The sequence below is a fragment of the Hippocampus guttulatus genome, chromosome 13 (genome assembly GCF_054856545.1).
Source record: "Hippocampus guttulatus isolate MCC_2025c chromosome 13, RoL_Hgut_1.0, whole genome shotgun sequence".
Taxonomy (NCBI): domain Eukaryota; kingdom Metazoa; phylum Chordata; class Actinopteri; order Syngnathiformes; family Syngnathidae; genus Hippocampus; species Hippocampus guttulatus.
Window position 1 is genome coordinate 15,763,552 of NC_141273.1, and position 16,785 is coordinate 15,780,336.

Sequence of the window (16,785 nt, forward strand, 5' to 3'; positions counted from 1 at the left end):
ATTTAATGCTCTAATCCAACTGATTGAGGCAGTCTCAGCTCTTCTTTCAGTTCCTCAGTACAGCATTTGTATAAGTCATTCTTCACAGAGACTAAAGAATATTTGAGTACTGTGTTATGGTTGCTCTATTTTCTGTTCGATATCCGTTAGTTAAAGGATTATAACATTGCCACATAGATGCTTTCTGTTTGGCCGTCAATGGAGTTTCTGATTATGTTTCGGCATTAAGCTCACACCAAAGAACCAAAGCAAAAAAAAAAACAATTTGGGCCGAACCGCTATCAAAGCCTCTGGGTAAACACAGCTGAAGTTGTACGCTAAAATCGACGTTAGCTAACTGTGTCAGCATCACTAGCTTCGGATATTAATGTTGGAATAATGTTTAGCTAAATTGTAGTTTTAAAAAGCAGGGTTACAGCGGATTGCATCCAATCGTTTTCAACAAAAACAAGGCTGTGATGAATTACAGAACTTCAGATTTTGTTCCTGTTCTTTCAAACTGTCTCAAACTAAATCGGTGTGCCGCAAATCCAGTAGTTGTGAGTGAAATATCGGTACATCATTATGCAGGAGAATTTGACCAAAATAGAGTTATTAACTGTACAAAAAAAATAATAATAATCTGCAAAATAGCAGCACTGCAAAAGTGCCAGGACATCAATAACGTGACAATGTTTATTCTCAAAAAAACCAAAACATTATGACCAAATTTACTGAACTTTTTTTCCAACGTTACAATTTTACTTTAGTAATATTACGACTTTTATCTCATGGTAATTTGATTTTTAAACTGTAACATTACATTTGTCATGTATAACAACCGCATTAAAAATAGGATTCTGCCTTCATTAAAATGAATTAAGTCCATAGTTTGACTAAATCCAAGCGTATTCTTGTCACATTACGGACTATTTAGTGGTAATAGCCACGTTTGAAGTTCCAGTGTATTGACATTGATTGCGTGTTTACAGGCTGTTAGGGCCTCCTGGCCCAGCAGCAGAGCATTTTAATGTCTTGCAAACTGTTTGTGAATGCTCCCATTGTTTCATCAGGAGACTTGGGAAACCAACGGGACGAAAGTTATGAGCGACAGACAGACGGACGGGCGGACACACAGACGGATTTCTGGGGGATCCGTGAGGGCAATCAAGCGAGGTATGGTCTGGCTTCTTGGCAGATGGCCGCAAGGCCTCCACTGAGCTCAGCTTGATTGGACGGAAGAGTTTGTTTGAAGAGACCATCGGTGCCTTGTTACATTGCCACAAGCAATGGCTGTGTTTGAGTGATTTGTGTGCGTGTGTGTGCGCGTGTATGCATGCGTGTCTTTGGACCTGCCAAAAGCAGAGAAAAGAAGAAGAGGAGGAGGACCAAGTGATTTGAGGAGCCCCCTCCCTCACATATTTTCGAAAGCCAGGATCGCAAACGCTGGCATTCACCGCAATAATGCATGACAGATGTACATCAACATGCGCGCTTTCTCTCTCTCTCTCCCTCTCCCACTCAGTAGGACTCAATTCTCATCGAATCAGTTGTGGAAGAGATTTTAATGTTCTGCTACTGGTCTATGAACCACTGAATTGTTTAGGTCCTGGAAACATTAAGAGAACTGCAAATGGGATATCAACACAGCAGCGCTGTGATACCTGCACACTCAGGTCAATTAGTGGAGCCCAGAGTTCAAAACTAAAATGGTGACACAGCATTTAGCTGCTATGTTGCACGCAAATGGAAGAAGCTGCCAATAGAAGTAAAGTCAGCCCAAAGTGGGAATGCTGTCCAGTGTTTTTTTCCACCCAATGCGTATGATGATCCTTCAAAGCATTTTTAAAATCATGTTTTCCAAATAACAACTAATATCACAACTAACAAAAACGAAATTAAGTCTTTGCTATCAGAAATGTGTTTTTCCCCCTCAGAATAATTTTTTTTTACAGTACTAAATTAATTGTTGTCAGCTGTTTTCGTCACTTTATGACTTAGTCCCCATGAAATTGAGACTTTTACTCACATAGTTTTTCTTGTTTAAAATGACAATCTTTGATAGCATTCTAGTGCTATCAATATATGAAAAAATAGAATGCTAATATTTGAATATTGCATTTGTATTCAAAAAAGCAAGAATAGACCAAATGTAATGACCCAGTTTTAACAACAGATGGCAGCAAATCCACGTTTTAGTTGTGTTACATGCATAGGTGCGTGAAAAATAATTTTCAGCGTTTTCATCCCCGTGTTGTTTCTTTTTAGTGAATGACACACGTTTAGTGTCCGTATGTATGTCTGTGTGTGTGCGTGCAACAAAAAATAAATATAATCACTTCAGCTTGTACGATTTACACTTTTTTTTCCTCAAGAAAGATGACATCATTTCTTAAAATAAGAAAAATTGAGGAAAAATTATAAATTGCCTCTGAAAAAAAGCCTCACCCAAACCACGCCCTTCCTGGACGTGCACACAACATCCACTGCATACCGAGGTTATTACTGAAATGTTTAATGTTAATTAATTGTGCTTTCCGTGGTGACGAAACAAATCAGGACGAGGATATCTTGATTTTGAATTTAGCTCAAGGTGAGAGCACTTGATTGAACTAATTCAGATCAGATGTTCTAGTCCCGTGCGATACTAGTTTTTTTTTTAATTCAGGGCCATTCTATTCAATTTGGAACTCAGGTTTGGTTCAAGAGCATTTTAAACTTGGTTGCTGAAATATCCCCAGTTCGTTTGACCTTGAGCCTATGTGTATTACCGTGCAGGGGCATAGGCAGATTTTCTTTCCCATTGGGTTGGCCAGGGTAACACAACGTCTCACTGAGAGGTGACAATCAGCACTCACAATTATTTGCGTGCTTAAAGCACCCCTGTAACAGAGAAGTAATTTATCAAAACATACACACTCGGGGTTTCATGAAATAAAAATACACATCTAAACAGATCGTTGCCCAACTTTTGCAATTAAATCCAAATTTCATGAGACAAATAACAATTAGTCTCATAAATTAGAATTTTACGCTTATAAAAGAAGTGACATTCATTTGAATGTCAAATTATGCCGATTTCTTTCTCGGGAAAACTCAGTAACAAATACGAAATAATTTCTGTTGCAAAATATTTCATGCCCCTAAACATCTTGGGGGGGAAAAAACACTTCTTTATTCTTGTCAGATTTTATTTTTACTTTAAAGTAGTGGAACACGGTTCTGAAACAGACGCTCACTTTCACTTTGAGGAATGTGACTGTGGACGTGCGCGCGCGCGCGCGGCTGGCGCGTGTACGTCCGCGGGTGTGCGTGCGCGTCCGCGTGATATTTGCACAGTCATGGCGCTGGAATCTCTTCCCTCTCTTATCGTGACAACTACTCCCGTGTTGTATCACTTCTTCCTCTTCAATGGAGCACCTCCGCACTCCCACGAGAGATTTTTAACTCATTTCTCTTTATCTGTGTTTTAAACCCACTTAGGAACTCCTGAAAAGACATTTACGTCCACTTAAAGACGAGACTTTTTCGGACTTTTTCGCCGAGCAGATGTTCGAGAGGGAGGTTGACCGAGGTGAGTGAAGTTTGTTTTCGTACATTTATGCTAATATAGAGTTAAAATATGCGTGTGTGACACCTAACGACTGTGGTTGGCATTTTTGTACCTCCTTCAGTGTCTTGTTAATCGGTGACGTCACGCAGGGCTGCGGACACCATGAAAATACTTTTTTGGGGGGGGGGGGGGGTCTTGCTTGACAACGGTTATTAAAAGTGTCATAAAACGCACTTAACTTGAGAACAATAGTGTCCCCGATGTCCTTACCTCACGCACATCTTGTGTAATGTTTTGGTTTAATAATCTCTAATAATGACCATTAATAATACCCTGAAACCTCATTGAAGTACGTTCTAACGACTTTATCACGTTGTTCGAATGACACATCCTCGTCAAAAATGTTTCCTACATGCTTCCATAGTTTCTGTTTAATAATTGATCACATTTTTGAGTCATGTACAGGGTTTGACCATTTGGCCATACAGCTCAAGTTATTAGCTTTGGCTAGTCCTGTTGCGATTCATAGTATGGTGATAAGAAACAAGGTGATGGTTCCTTAAATGTGCTGTTTGAACCAAAAAAATCATCATTCGCGCACAAGCGGTGTGTTTATATATTTAACTTGACATGCTCATTACAACCCTTCAACAGTAACACTCGACAACAATAAAATGAAAAGCAGTTCGTTACACCCTCATGTCTTATCTGTTTCTGCAGTCTCTATGCAAGTAAATGTTGAAGTTAATTCAATCATTTAAATGTCAAGATTAGCCAAAACGGTTCAAAAGGGGGACTTTGAATCATCATGTTTTATAGTGTGTGAGACTGTTCTGGGAGCATTCAAAACATGCTGGATAACAAGAATGGATTCCAGCAAATCAGGTTACTGTATTATACACAGATACAGAGAAATAAAAATGATTTTTTCCGGTTGATTTTAAGGGAGGGGGGTGTATTATACATGGGTGCGTAATATACACGGAATTTTCTAGTATGACGAATAGACTTGCGTCTCATTAGTGGTGTATGATGAATTATCAGTTCATCTTTTAATTGCAGTGCAGCAATGACATGGCAGAAAAGATCGTTAACATAATACTGCGACAGACCCGTGCTCATCTTGGCATGGCAGGTTGGTTTTTTGTTTCGCTTTACGGACAAAGTTCAAGCAACTCATTTGTGTGCACGTTGCATAAAAAGGTCTGTCAATGATTAACTCTCTTCTCAAACCGTAGAACGACATGCAGAAGTTTCATATCGACCGCAAAGATGCTTGACTGATAGCCCAACTCTACTTCTGAGTGTGACTCATTTATCGATTTCTCATTCCAAAACTGAACTTGGAACGTTACTGATGATGAATCACCGATCAGTCATTTCGACATACTGTTGATGATTGCTACAGTGGCTGTAAAAAGCCGACACACCTCTCTTCCAATGCCAGGTTTTTGCGATATTGACAAATGAGACCAAGATTCATTCTTTCAAAGCATTTTTTGCCGTATATCCCCACTGACTTCCGCCTAAATTGGGACGACACCCCGAATTGGTCGCCAGCACATACAAAGGCAAGCACGCCATCACTAAGCTGGAACCGATCCCACGCTGCCCACACACATACACTCACACACACACACACACACACACACACACAACAAGTCAGACGAGTGTACCACTATACTGTCAGCGACTTGTTCTCAAAACTTATATCAACTAACTTTAAAAACAATCAAACAAACATTTCAATAATGACTGGATCTGCAGTGTTGACACTGTTCATTGATGCGCAACTATCGCTTACTTGACTACTGCGGTTTTACTACTGAATTCCTGTACAATGTTTTTTTTTTTCCTCTCCGTCAGTGCGGAGAAGTCGGGCAAGATGGCCCAAGCTCCCGCCTCCTCTCCGGAGGTCATATGACGGCGAGTTAGAGAGGCTGAGGGAACTGCAGGCTGAACAGATTTGATTGTGCAACGCGTGCACTGCAAAGCTTTTTTGCAGAAGCAGGCGGTTCGAATCACGAGTTTGAAGAATTAAATGCGTGGAAAGTTTTTTTTTTTTTCACTCACTCATTACATGACGGTACAGACACGTGACTGGCAGTGAAATAGCTCCATTGGTTTGCTTTGGAGCCTGTACCAGATGATTTCAGTTGTTGTTGAGACTTCAAAAAGGACAACTTTTATCTTGCCAAAATTATGACTTTATTCTTTATTGAAAGAAGTAATTTCAGTCTTGAAAAAGGACATGTACTACATAGGTCTAGGAATAAAATGCAAACTTATTCTTGGAAAAAAGAAAAAAAAATCTTTAAAAAAAACAAGTACAAGTTCATTCCGTAAAACGTACTCGAAAATGTCTTTATTCCTGAATAAATCAGACTTTTTTTCATTTAAAAAAAAGACTGTATTCTGAAACATGTCTTCTTTCTTTAAAAAAAATTGAAAGGCAATATGATTTTATGCTATTAAAAAAATCTGTTTTCTCAAAAAAGTACTTTACTTTTGATTTAAAAAACTATGAAGAATATGATACTTTGCGTTTTGTGTTGCCTAACCTTGAATGGTGGGGGGGAGCACAGGAGAACCGTCCACCGGGATAAGTCAGCCGCTGCATGTTGACTTGGTAAAATAAAAAATGATTTAAAAAAAAAAAAATTTTTTAATGACCTTTAACACAAAGGAAACTTTTATTTTAATCAACACAACATGCTAGGACGGCAAAAAAAACTAAACAAAAAAAGGGAAATATTTATCTGTCCCATCGGTGAGGGAAAATGGAGTGGAAAAAACAATACACAATTCGATCGGTTTCTTCTTTGGTCGTTGCTTCAGGTCTTTCCTGCGCACTGCAGTTAAAATACGACGCTGCCGCAGAAGGGCATCAAAAGCTCAATCAGCACCGCTGGAGCCGCTGTGTTGAGCGATATCAATCGGTCTGGCTGGGGGAGGGCGACACAAAATTAGCTCAAGGCATCTGCCTCGCCCTTGATATGAATAACCTCAACCATTTTTCCGCCATATTGCCCAGCACGATATCAATCTATTTTAATTGCCAACAATAAATGAAACCATTCCTTTTGCTTTGTTAAGGATGCGTCAGACCTTCGTGTCGCAGTTACGTCAGAGGGACTTTATTATTTTTAACCTTCAAACAGTCAAGCAGGTTTGAGTTACTGTAAGTGTTGGAGTTTGTTTGATTACTCGGGATGGCTTTTTTATCCTTGACAAGAACATGTTGCACATCAACGCTGTCTGACTATTGTTCTGTGAAGAAGGACAGATTTTCAGCATTTATCATACAATACAATATAATGCATCTTGATTTATGGAGCGCTTTCACAGTCTGAATGCTGTCTCAATTACTCTTGACTGCAGGATCACCACGCCATAAGGAGGATTCCAAATCGGCCACGAGTCAACAACCGATACGTCCGATTGGATCTTGTTGCAGACTCGCTGCATATTGACCGGTGGATCAGGATTTCCTTCCGTCGGCCATGTTGGAGCGAAAAGAGGGAGCCGCAGTCAGCCCGGCAATCACTGGATTTTAACTAGAGCGTCGATGGGAGACAGCGTACGGACATGAATTAAAGACCCAAAGACTTATGGGCTAAATTGAGTGAACTGTCGCCCCGCGATGCATTGCCCATTGAGGAAGAAGCCGCCGGTGCGAGGCTCGGACTTCTCGGCCATCGCAGTGCCCTCCATGCACGGATCGGGCTACCTGGACTACACGGTGGAGAGTCACGCCTCCAAGTCGCTGAAGATCATGGACGAGTTCAGGAGGCAGGAGATGCTGTGCGACTTGGTGCTGCGTGTCACCAACAAGGACAAGACCATAGACTTCAAGGTGAGCCGAGGGAGTACGGCAAGCCGACTGGGACCCAGGTCCTCATTTGTAGGTCTCGGAAATTTAATATTTTGACGTTGGAAAATTGTGTCAGGCCATATTCTGACTTTTCCTGGGAATTTAAAAAAAAATGCCATTGTTCAAATGGTTTTAGGAAATTCAACATTTCAATATAAAATACGACATTATTTGACTTTTCTGACTCTTTAAAAATATAAAACAATATTTCTTAAGGATTAAAAATATTACATTATTATTATGATGATTTATTTTTCTGACTGTTTTTAACTGCATCAGGTGCACAAGCTGGTGCTGGCCTCCTGCAGCCCCTACTTCCGGGCCATGTTCACCAGCAGTTTCAAGGAGCGCCACGCCTCCGAGGTCACCCTGCGCGACGTCTGTCCCCAAGTGCTGGGGAGGCTCATTGACTTTGCTTACACATCGCACATCATCGTGGGCGAGAAGTGTGTGCTGCGCGTACTCTTGGCTGCCATGAGGTAAAACAAAACCCCAAAAAAGCCCTTAAAAAATTGCAGAGCGGGAGGCTTTTATTTTACTTTTGTGTTCTCATTTATTAACTTACCGTATTTTCCGCACGATAAGGCGCTTTGGAGTATAAGGCGCACCTTCAATGAATGGCCTATTTCAAAACTGTTTTTCATATATAGGGCGCATCGCGTCACAAGGCGCAGAGAATAGAAGCTCCAATAGTGACTGCGGTTGTGTTATGCATCCACTAGATGGAGCTACGCCAAAGGGAATACTGTACTGTACAATACAATACGATACAGCTTTATTTATTTCGAGATTTCCAACCCGCTGCAGATGTAACAAAGCGCTCTACAGAACATTAAAAATATTACGTCCAAGAAATGAAATTATTGATCCATATAGAAGGCACATTGGATTATAAAGTGCACCGTTGGCTTTTGAGAAAGTTGAATCGCTATTATGTGCACCTTATGGTGCAGAAAATACGGTATTTGAAAATGTATCTGATAGTGATAGTGTACACCGCAATGTTCATTTACAGTAAGTTTTTTTTTGTTGAAAATATGACTTCAACTTCCGGTATCTCTCGTCATACCCTGGGCATCGGGATGTTTTGGACGTTATTTAACGCTTTCATGCACCGTGTAACCTGATAACATGAGAAGCTGTCCACTGTCGTACCCGCTGTCCCTCAAAGGGTTAAGAAAGTAATTGCTAGCATGCTTTTCAGAAGTTAAAGTTCATTTCGCGTGTCCTTTTCTTTTCGGAAAGACAATTTTATTGTTCAGGACACACAGTACAGTACATACACGCGTTGCTCACTCTTCTCCATTGTCTGACTGATGTATTCAGTGCAGGCTGCTTTTTGGCCTTCCGCCAGGGCCGTTGGTTTTAGAAGTTCAACCGTTCATTGCTTGCGTCAGGTTCCAGATGGAGGACGTGGCCAAAGCATGCTGCGATTTCCTAACCAAGCACCTGGAATCGTCCAACGTAATCGGCATCACGCGCTTTGCCGAGGAGCTCGGATGCGCCGACCTGTACCAATGTGGCCGCGAGTACATCAACACGCACTTCAGCGAGGTGACGTATGCGCGCCGCGCTTTTGGCTACGCCATTAAAATGTCAAAACATGCCTACGTTGATTTGTGGCTTTTTATTGGGTCCGTGACAACCGCTCCAGCTTTCTCACATTCTTCTCTCACATAGTTGCACAGGTGAGGCAAGGCTGCGTCTGCAAAATATTTGCAGTTTGGGAGCACAGACTGTACCTCGCTCGAGTCAAAACTTTCCAACATGTCACTGCTTTTCCAACATGGACTATGCCTATGGCAACTTCAGCAGCATTGACTGCCTGAGTGCCCTCCACCGAATTCCTTTCCATTCATCCGCAAAGCAATCTGAAAAGGCCTCTTTTTACAGGCAGAACCTTTCACTGATTTACATTACGTTGTCCTTTAGCATTTCTTGAACTGCAAAAATCAGCAAAAAAATAAAATCGGCCAATTTTGGGGTGAAAGGTTACGTTTGAATGTCATTATCTGTGTCATATGTTATGTAGTTAGCGTTTAAAAAAATAATAAATATCAAAATATTGTCGATTTTAAAAGAGCCAATATCGGCCAATTAAATCGGCTGTCCGATTACTCAGTCAGGACCAGGTTGTGAGTGTAATCAATGCACATAAGCGGGGATGCACTTTGAGAAACGAGTCGTCTTGCGCAATCAACTTGGAAGGAAGGAATAAAATCAATTCATCACCCAGCACAAAATTTGTGTCTCTCGATATTCAACCCAAATCTTTGTTGTTGTTTTTTTGTGGCGGTGACACCCAGGTGACAAAAGAAGACGAATTCTTCAGCCTGTCTCACTGCCAGCTGCTGGAGCTCATAAGTCAGGACAGCATCAAGGTGCTCTGTGAATCGGAGGTATGCGTTTACTCAATAAGGCTTACTCTGAAGTCCTCCTTCGTCTTTGGCTTTAAAATAGCTTGAATTGGAGCCAAAACGTAAAGCTCGCCTCACGACAACTGGACGAACTGGAATGTGTGTGCACATACACAAATTTACTGGGGTGTTACTGGAGATGAGATCATCCAAAGAAGAAACTTTTCAATGGCTAAAAGAGATGCACTGTATTTATATACTACATCAAGAGCTGCTTTTAAAATGAAATAGTGTCGAAAACTGTTCTCATCAGACTGAAAATTTGTGTTTATCGCCGATAAATATTTCAACCAGTATTAATCATGAAAATATGAATTACAATTTCAAGTAATAGATATCTTCACCGATTATAACACGTATTCTAACAATTACAAAACTATATGGGATCCGCACAAAAAATATGTGAATCCGGAATTATGTGACAGGTTGCTAGCGTCACATATAATCCATTTCCATTCCAGGTGTACAAAGCGTGTACAGACTGGGTGCGATGGGACATGGAGAATCGAGCGCAGTATCTTCACGCCCTCCTGAATGCTGTCCACATCTACGCCCTTCCCCCAAAGTTCCTCAAAAATCAGCTTTTGTCCTGCCCCATCCTCAGCAAGGTACTTCCCTGCCGCCTTTCTTCGCTAGATGCTGTCAGGCGGGAGGGAGGGAGGGAGACAAATGTTCATGCTCAAAATAAAAATAAGGGACATGCTCCCAGTCACATGCTTTTTGAACATTTCCATTTCCCACGCTTAGCTTCTTTGTGTGTGCGTGTGCATGTGTGCGTGTTCTTTACTGCAGGCCAACGCTTGTAAGGACTTCCTGTCGAAAATCTTCCAGGAAATGACGGTGAGGATGGTTCCTCCAGCGCCCATTCGTGGAACACAACTCATCTATGTGGCCGGCGGGTATTTGTCTCTATTGTATTTGTCCTCGGTGTCACTGCTTGAAAGTATGCATCTGCATATTTTTTGTCTTTTGCTTTTATCCCTGGAAAAGAAGAGAAAAAAGCCACAAGAATGGGCTGTTGTGGGGGTGGAAATTTCACTGAAAAAAGGCGTCTATAACGTGGGGGGGGGGGATCACAAGACGTGCCAAAAAGGTGATTTTAAAAGAAACTCGGCTGATAGCACACATATCCAAATTGTTGTCATTTGTTTTTATCTGAAAAACAAAATGACTAGTTGTGTTGGGTTTTCAGGGGATCTTTATGAAGTGAAAGCAGAAAAAAAAAGTCAGATAACTTGTTTTAGTCTGATTGAAAGAAAAAGACTGAGTAAAGTGATGTAAACAGAAATGTACACAAATTGTTGTCTTTCGTTGTCGTCTGAAAATCAACAAACAAACAAAAAAATAGTTTTGTGTTTTGGGAGCAAATAATTCAAAATGAGTCCTGTAAGGTTCGGTAAAAACTGACTAAAAAGCATATACTCCATCTCCAAATTGGAGTCATTTCTGTTCATTTCCCAAAAAAGAAAAAACTACAACCAAAAAAAAATATTTATTCTGTTCTGGGTTAAAAAAACAAAACTAGCTGTTTTATAGGTTAAATCCGTCAGTCAAGTAGTGATTTAAATCTGCTTGTGAGCATATATGGTATCTTAAAAAAAAAAGTCTTGTCATAAAAAAAACGCAAAAAAAACAGTCACAGTGTTTGGGGACGAAAAGCACACAAAACTGCAAACAGTAAGGTGATGCAAAAACTGCTCAGAGGCATGCGTCTCCAAATTTGAGCGATGTATTGATGTCTTCAAGATCAAAATAGTTCTTGCCAAACTGCCTTCTTGTTTATCTTTGTCTAGATACAGGGAGCATTCCCTGGCCACCATGGAGGCTTACGACCCCGTCCGCAAGGCGTGGCTGAAACTGGCCGACATGGCGACTCCCAGCAGCGGCCTCGGGGCTTGCACGCTCTTTGGCCTGCTCTACACGGTATGAGCGCAGCCACCGCAACCCAGTCGACGGGCTCGCCCGGGATTCACCCGTCACGGTGTCCGTTTTGGGCCCGACAGGTGGGCGGCAGGAACCTGTCACTGGAGAGCATGACCGAGTCCAGCGCGCTCTGCTGCTACAACCCCATGACCAACCAGTGGAGCCAGCGCGCGCCGCTCAACGCGCCTCGCAACCGGGTCGGGGTGGGCGTGGTGGATGGCTGCATCTATGCCGTGGGGGGCTCGCAGTGCTCCACGCTGCACAACACTGTGGAGCGGTGAGTGACGTGTGCAAGTCAGGGAACTGAATGGGCGGATGCTAATTGGGTGCAGTACTTACTCGAATGAAGCTTTTGCTCCGTGTCAATTCACTGCTGAGCCGCAGTAGGCGGATCCACTTTTTGACCAGTAGAGGGTGCTAAGAGACTGGAACTTGGTCATCGGGGACTCGGATGTTTTATTTTGATCAGTCTGCTTTCATGACGGACGACAGAAATCGGAGAATTTACTGTTGAGAGGCTGAAATTTGGAGGAGTTGGACAACCTTAAATAAAAAATGGTATCTAAAGGATTATTGATTAATTTGATAATCGATTAATTGTCAATTACTGGTTGCACCTCGAGAGAGTGTGTGTGTGTGTGTGTGTGTGTGTGTGTGTGTGTGTGTGTGTGTGTGTGTGTGTGTGTGTGTGTGTGTGTGTGTGTGTGTGTGTGTGTGTGTGTGTGTGTCAGTAAGGTGATGTAAAAGAAACAACAAAAAACTGCTTGGTTTTTGTGCTCAAGCCAAAGCGAGGGTCTATGCTCAAACTCAATTTTATGGGGGTGGGGGCACTGGAAGTCTCGTCTTGTTTGCCTCACATCTGTTTTAGCGCAATCCACTTGAAGATGCCCACATTTACTTTTGCAGGTGGGACCCCGAGACCAATAGTTGGTCCTTCGTGCGCCCCATGCAGGTGGCCCGCCTGGGGGCCGGGGTGGCGGCCTGCGGAGGGGCGCTGTACGTGGTGGGCGGTCTGGATGGGCAGAGCCGATCCAACGTGGCCGAGAAATACCAGCCGGATACAAACACCTGGCATCAGCTGGCCCCTATGAGCACCGCACGCAGCGGACTGGGTGAGCCCCGTGAATGAGCTTCGCATATGCCAGAGCTGAAGTGAAGTCACAGCAAAACAGAGCAATTCAAGAAGATTGTTCCTCCTATTTACGACGGATAGTCAGTTCTTTACGCCGACCCAAAAAGATTTCTACTTGCCTGTAAATGCCTCAAGATGACAGTGAAACACTTTTTTTTTTGGGGTAAGACAAGGGCTAACACCTCGTCCACACATATGGATTTTTTAAAATCTGGAAACACGTTGGTGGGACGGAGCATACACACAAAGTTTGAAAATCAGACATTTAACAGCTTTGCTCGTAATGTGTATGATCCGCTTCCACAGTTTCAGCACCGAACACCCCACACATTGACATTCCCATCCCACCATCGATCTCGAAACATTGGAGGCAGACATTTTACATGTTCACGTGACCTCACAAAAACGAAGGACACTTTTTCCCCCCAAAAAAGACTTAATTTTGTAAAGTGCTTTTTTTTTTAAGCGCTACATCAATAAAATATTTTTTGTTTGTTTGTTTTTTGTTTTAATCTTCCTTGTTCATCCATCAGGATGCTTTTTTTGATTGGCTACGTTCCGTGCACGCCACGGTTTACCACTCGTGTGGAAAGGGGGGGTGGTGGCAGGCCGAGGGGCATCCACCTGAAGTCGGGTGTCGCCTTCGAGCTGGATTTTTTGCCAAAATGGTCCGTGACAGCTTTTGCCTTTGAACTCCTCAAATATTGCTTTCTACATGTTCTGGACTCTTTGCATAGTTGGCGTCTTCTTCTATCGAATTGTTCTGTATTATATTATTTGACACTCAAATGAAATAGCTAGCAATGATTCCTTGCGGGCAGGGCTGGTGTGCGTCAACGCTCACCTGTATGCCATCGGCGGCTACGACGGACTCAATCAGCTGGCCACAGTGGAGCGCTACAACGTAGCTCGGAACACGTGGGAGGCCCGGGCGTCCATGCAGTGCTGCCGGAGCACGCACGGCGTGGCCGTGCACCAGGGATGCATCTTTGTGCTCGGTCAGTTTACGCACACTTACAATGAATACAGTGAACCCTCGCTCTTCAACGGGGTTAGTGACCAAGACCCATCACCAACAAAAATCAAAGTGTGCGAGATCCTCTTTGATGTTCTCTCCCATGTCACTCAACAGTCCAGCACACCTTTGAAATATCTTTTTCCAGAATCCTTATGCTTGTGTCCAATTGTGCATTTGCTGTCATCATCCAGGTGGATTCAACCAGCACGACTTTGTGTCCAGCGTGGAGTGCTACTGCCCCGAGAGGAACGAATGGACATACGTGAGCGACATGCCGCTGGGGCGTAGCGGCATGGGCGTGGCCGTCACCATGGAGCCGTGTCCTGCCAGCCTGCCCCCGCAGCAGGACGACGACGACGATGACGACGACCACTGACGGATGCTTTCGTAAGTGGATGCCTTGGACAAACGTCAAGTGGATTCCTGCAGGTGGACCTTTTTTTTCTTGTTTGTTTGTTTTTTATGTGAATTCATGACGACAAAGGTGCTACAACAACTACAGTGGTGTCTTGTGATACGACTTGAAGTCATTCCTTGACCACGCTCGTATCTTTAAATAATTTTTCCCAGAAAAAGTATTTTTCTTAAATTCACAAAAAATATCATATTGATCTTAATATTGATGTATAGTAATGTACTTTATAAAAACATACAATAATGACCATTCAATAGAAGAATTAAACACACCCTTTGCATCAAATGAAGGGTTGTATTACATGTTTCCCATTTTGTGTTAACATTAGGCAAGGCAAGGAAGTTTTATTTATGTAGCAATACACAAGGCAACTCTGTGCTTCACACAGCCAAAGTCATAACAACTAAAAACATTTACAAACACTTTAAACAAGACGCACGAACTGAATTTAAAAAAAGAAAAAAAATGATGACCTGATGTTGTGAAGTCTTTGACCGCCATCTAGTGGTGGAGGTCTGAAGCGCACTCATACCTCAAGGCACCAATACATTAATTGTACGTTTGAATTCTTTGTTGTCATTCCTCTCAATGAGTTTCAGCCAATATGTGTATGTGTTTACTCCCTATTGCACTGCCCTTCGACATTTTTTCATGTGAAAATAAATACAATCAAGCGTTTTCATGTCTCTACCCCAGAGGTGCAGCCAATTTTGTCACTGCACCCAAACTACCACTAGATGGTGCAAGAGGCCCAACAAAAGAACATTTTTCAGCATCCCTTTATTGCTGGATGAATGACTTGTGTGTGTGTGTGTTTGTGTTAAAATTATTGACATTTTTTTCAGTTTGATGCATCTGATTTTGTTGAGCGTTGTGGGGCACGAGTGTGGTTAGCTTTGTGTGTGGGGGGGGGGGGGGGTGTCCAGACCACCACAGCAATGTCACCTTCACGGCGTGGCTCCGTGGCGGTTGGCATCCTTCACAATGAAATAGATTAGCTTTGCAAGGCTGCAACGTTGATAAGGTCACCACGCGCCAAGGTCACAAACACACATACAGTTAACCCCACCCCCACCCTTTCCACCTCTTTTCACCATCCCGTCACGCATACTTCCGGGTGGCAAAAAACCTCAATGGCATCACTAGTAAACAAACCTTTACTTATCCTTTGGCCAAGGCAGAGCAATTAAAATGTGAAGTTTCCACATGTGGTAAATTGCTTGGAAGGGAGATCAAACCAAATTTGGACATAGTTAACACGATCCTTTAGTTAGTGTTTAATTGATTGACTTTTCTGTTGCTCAGATTAATGGTACAAATGTACTGTTTTGACAGTTAAATGCAGGCGTGCCAATATTTACCAAAAAGAGGATAAAGAATATATGGCTTTCTGTATCATCATATATCTGCATGTGTTGCTCCAGAATTTGTTTCAAATATCCATTGTTTAAATGGTTCGAAAACTGACTATCAAGGCTAAACATTAGCATGTTAATGGTGGTTTCCATGATGTGTGAGCTTTAAGTTGGTGCCATTGTTCACTTGTTTTTAAATACACAGCATGAAATTCTCTTTGTTTTGTGTTTATTTTGAAAGTAAACTTTTACTGTGAGTGCCATTAAACACCTCGAAGCCTCTTTTTTGATGAATTGAAATATGCCAAACTGTTGCTTGTTGTGAAGTGACTTGGACTGAGTTCACGCAACCATACAGCGCTCGTAATCTCAAATTTGCGCTCACAAATGAAAGCAAAAAATAAAAGGCGGCCTAATGATAGCTCACATCTTGGAAAAAAAAACATAAATCGGATCACTCATATTTTAGGTGTTTTACAATAATACTAAAAAGAAAAAATACATTAAAAAAACGAAATGCACAAAAACGCTGTGACTTTCCAAATGCGCCGTCGTTTGGAGAGTGTTTCCCACGAGGTTATGATGTTAGCATGTTGCCTTGCGAATTGTTTCGTTGTGTCGGTGTGACTGCGAGACCGGGAAAAAACAGACCGACCAACCGACCGGCAAAGCGGCTGGCCGCGTGTGTTATGCGCTGCGGCCGGCTACTCTCTGCGCTTGTGCGCGCCTCTGCTCTTCCAGCAAAAGTGCGAGCTGGACCGTTTCAAGCTCCCCTTTCACCGAATTGATTCTACTATAGGCCCGCTCGAAAAGGCGCGGGGTGGACGCCCGTCGAATGTTGTTTCACCTCATTCCCCCCACGCTCTAAAGTCACTCATTTCGAAAACGTTTGCGCTTCTAATGTCGATTTGTATTCGAAGGGGCGAATGGGTTTCAGGGGAGGTGTAGGCCAAAGTAGGAAGCGAGGCTCGCGCGTCCCTACCGGCTCCCCCTTGTGTGTAGCAGTGAATGGTACATTCCACAATTTATTCCAGGGAAAGACTGACAGTTTTTTGGGTCATGAAGCAGCTGTTGAAGTCAGAGGTTCGCCCTCCCTCCGCCAGAATAAGGAATTAGAAC

At 42.6% G+C, this 16,785-nt stretch overlaps 1 protein-coding gene across 2 annotated transcripts in view; it reads left to right on the forward strand.

Annotated features, from left to right (window-relative positions):
- keap1a (kelch-like ECH-associated protein 1a) overlaps positions 1-15,948 on the forward strand; it is a 23,772-nt gene extending 7,824 nt beyond the window's left edge. For both annotated transcript variants that reach the window (XM_086126709.1, XM_086126710.1), the window contains 13 exons: positions 1,053-1,155; positions 3,463-3,553; positions 6,914-7,388; positions 7,686-7,885; positions 8,804-8,960; positions 9,713-9,805; positions 10,285-10,431; positions 10,616-10,722; positions 11,617-11,746; positions 11,827-12,023; positions 12,653-12,858; positions 13,700-13,876; positions 14,088-15,948. In XM_086126709.1, coding sequence (XP_085982835.1) covers positions 7,176-7,388; positions 7,686-7,885; positions 8,804-8,960; positions 9,713-9,805; positions 10,285-10,431; positions 10,616-10,722; positions 11,617-11,746; positions 11,827-12,023; positions 12,653-12,858; positions 13,700-13,876; positions 14,088-14,272 — 1,812 coding nt within the window. In that variant the 5' untranslated portion in view covers positions 1,053-1,155; positions 3,463-3,553; positions 6,914-7,175 and the 3' untranslated portion in view covers positions 14,273-15,948. The remainder of the gene's footprint in view (positions 1-1,052; positions 1,156-3,462; positions 3,554-6,913; positions 7,389-7,685; positions 7,886-8,803; positions 8,961-9,712; positions 9,806-10,284; positions 10,432-10,615; positions 10,723-11,616; positions 11,747-11,826; positions 12,024-12,652; positions 12,859-13,699; positions 13,877-14,087) is intronic.
- Positions 15,949-16,785: the final 837 nt, after the last annotated feature.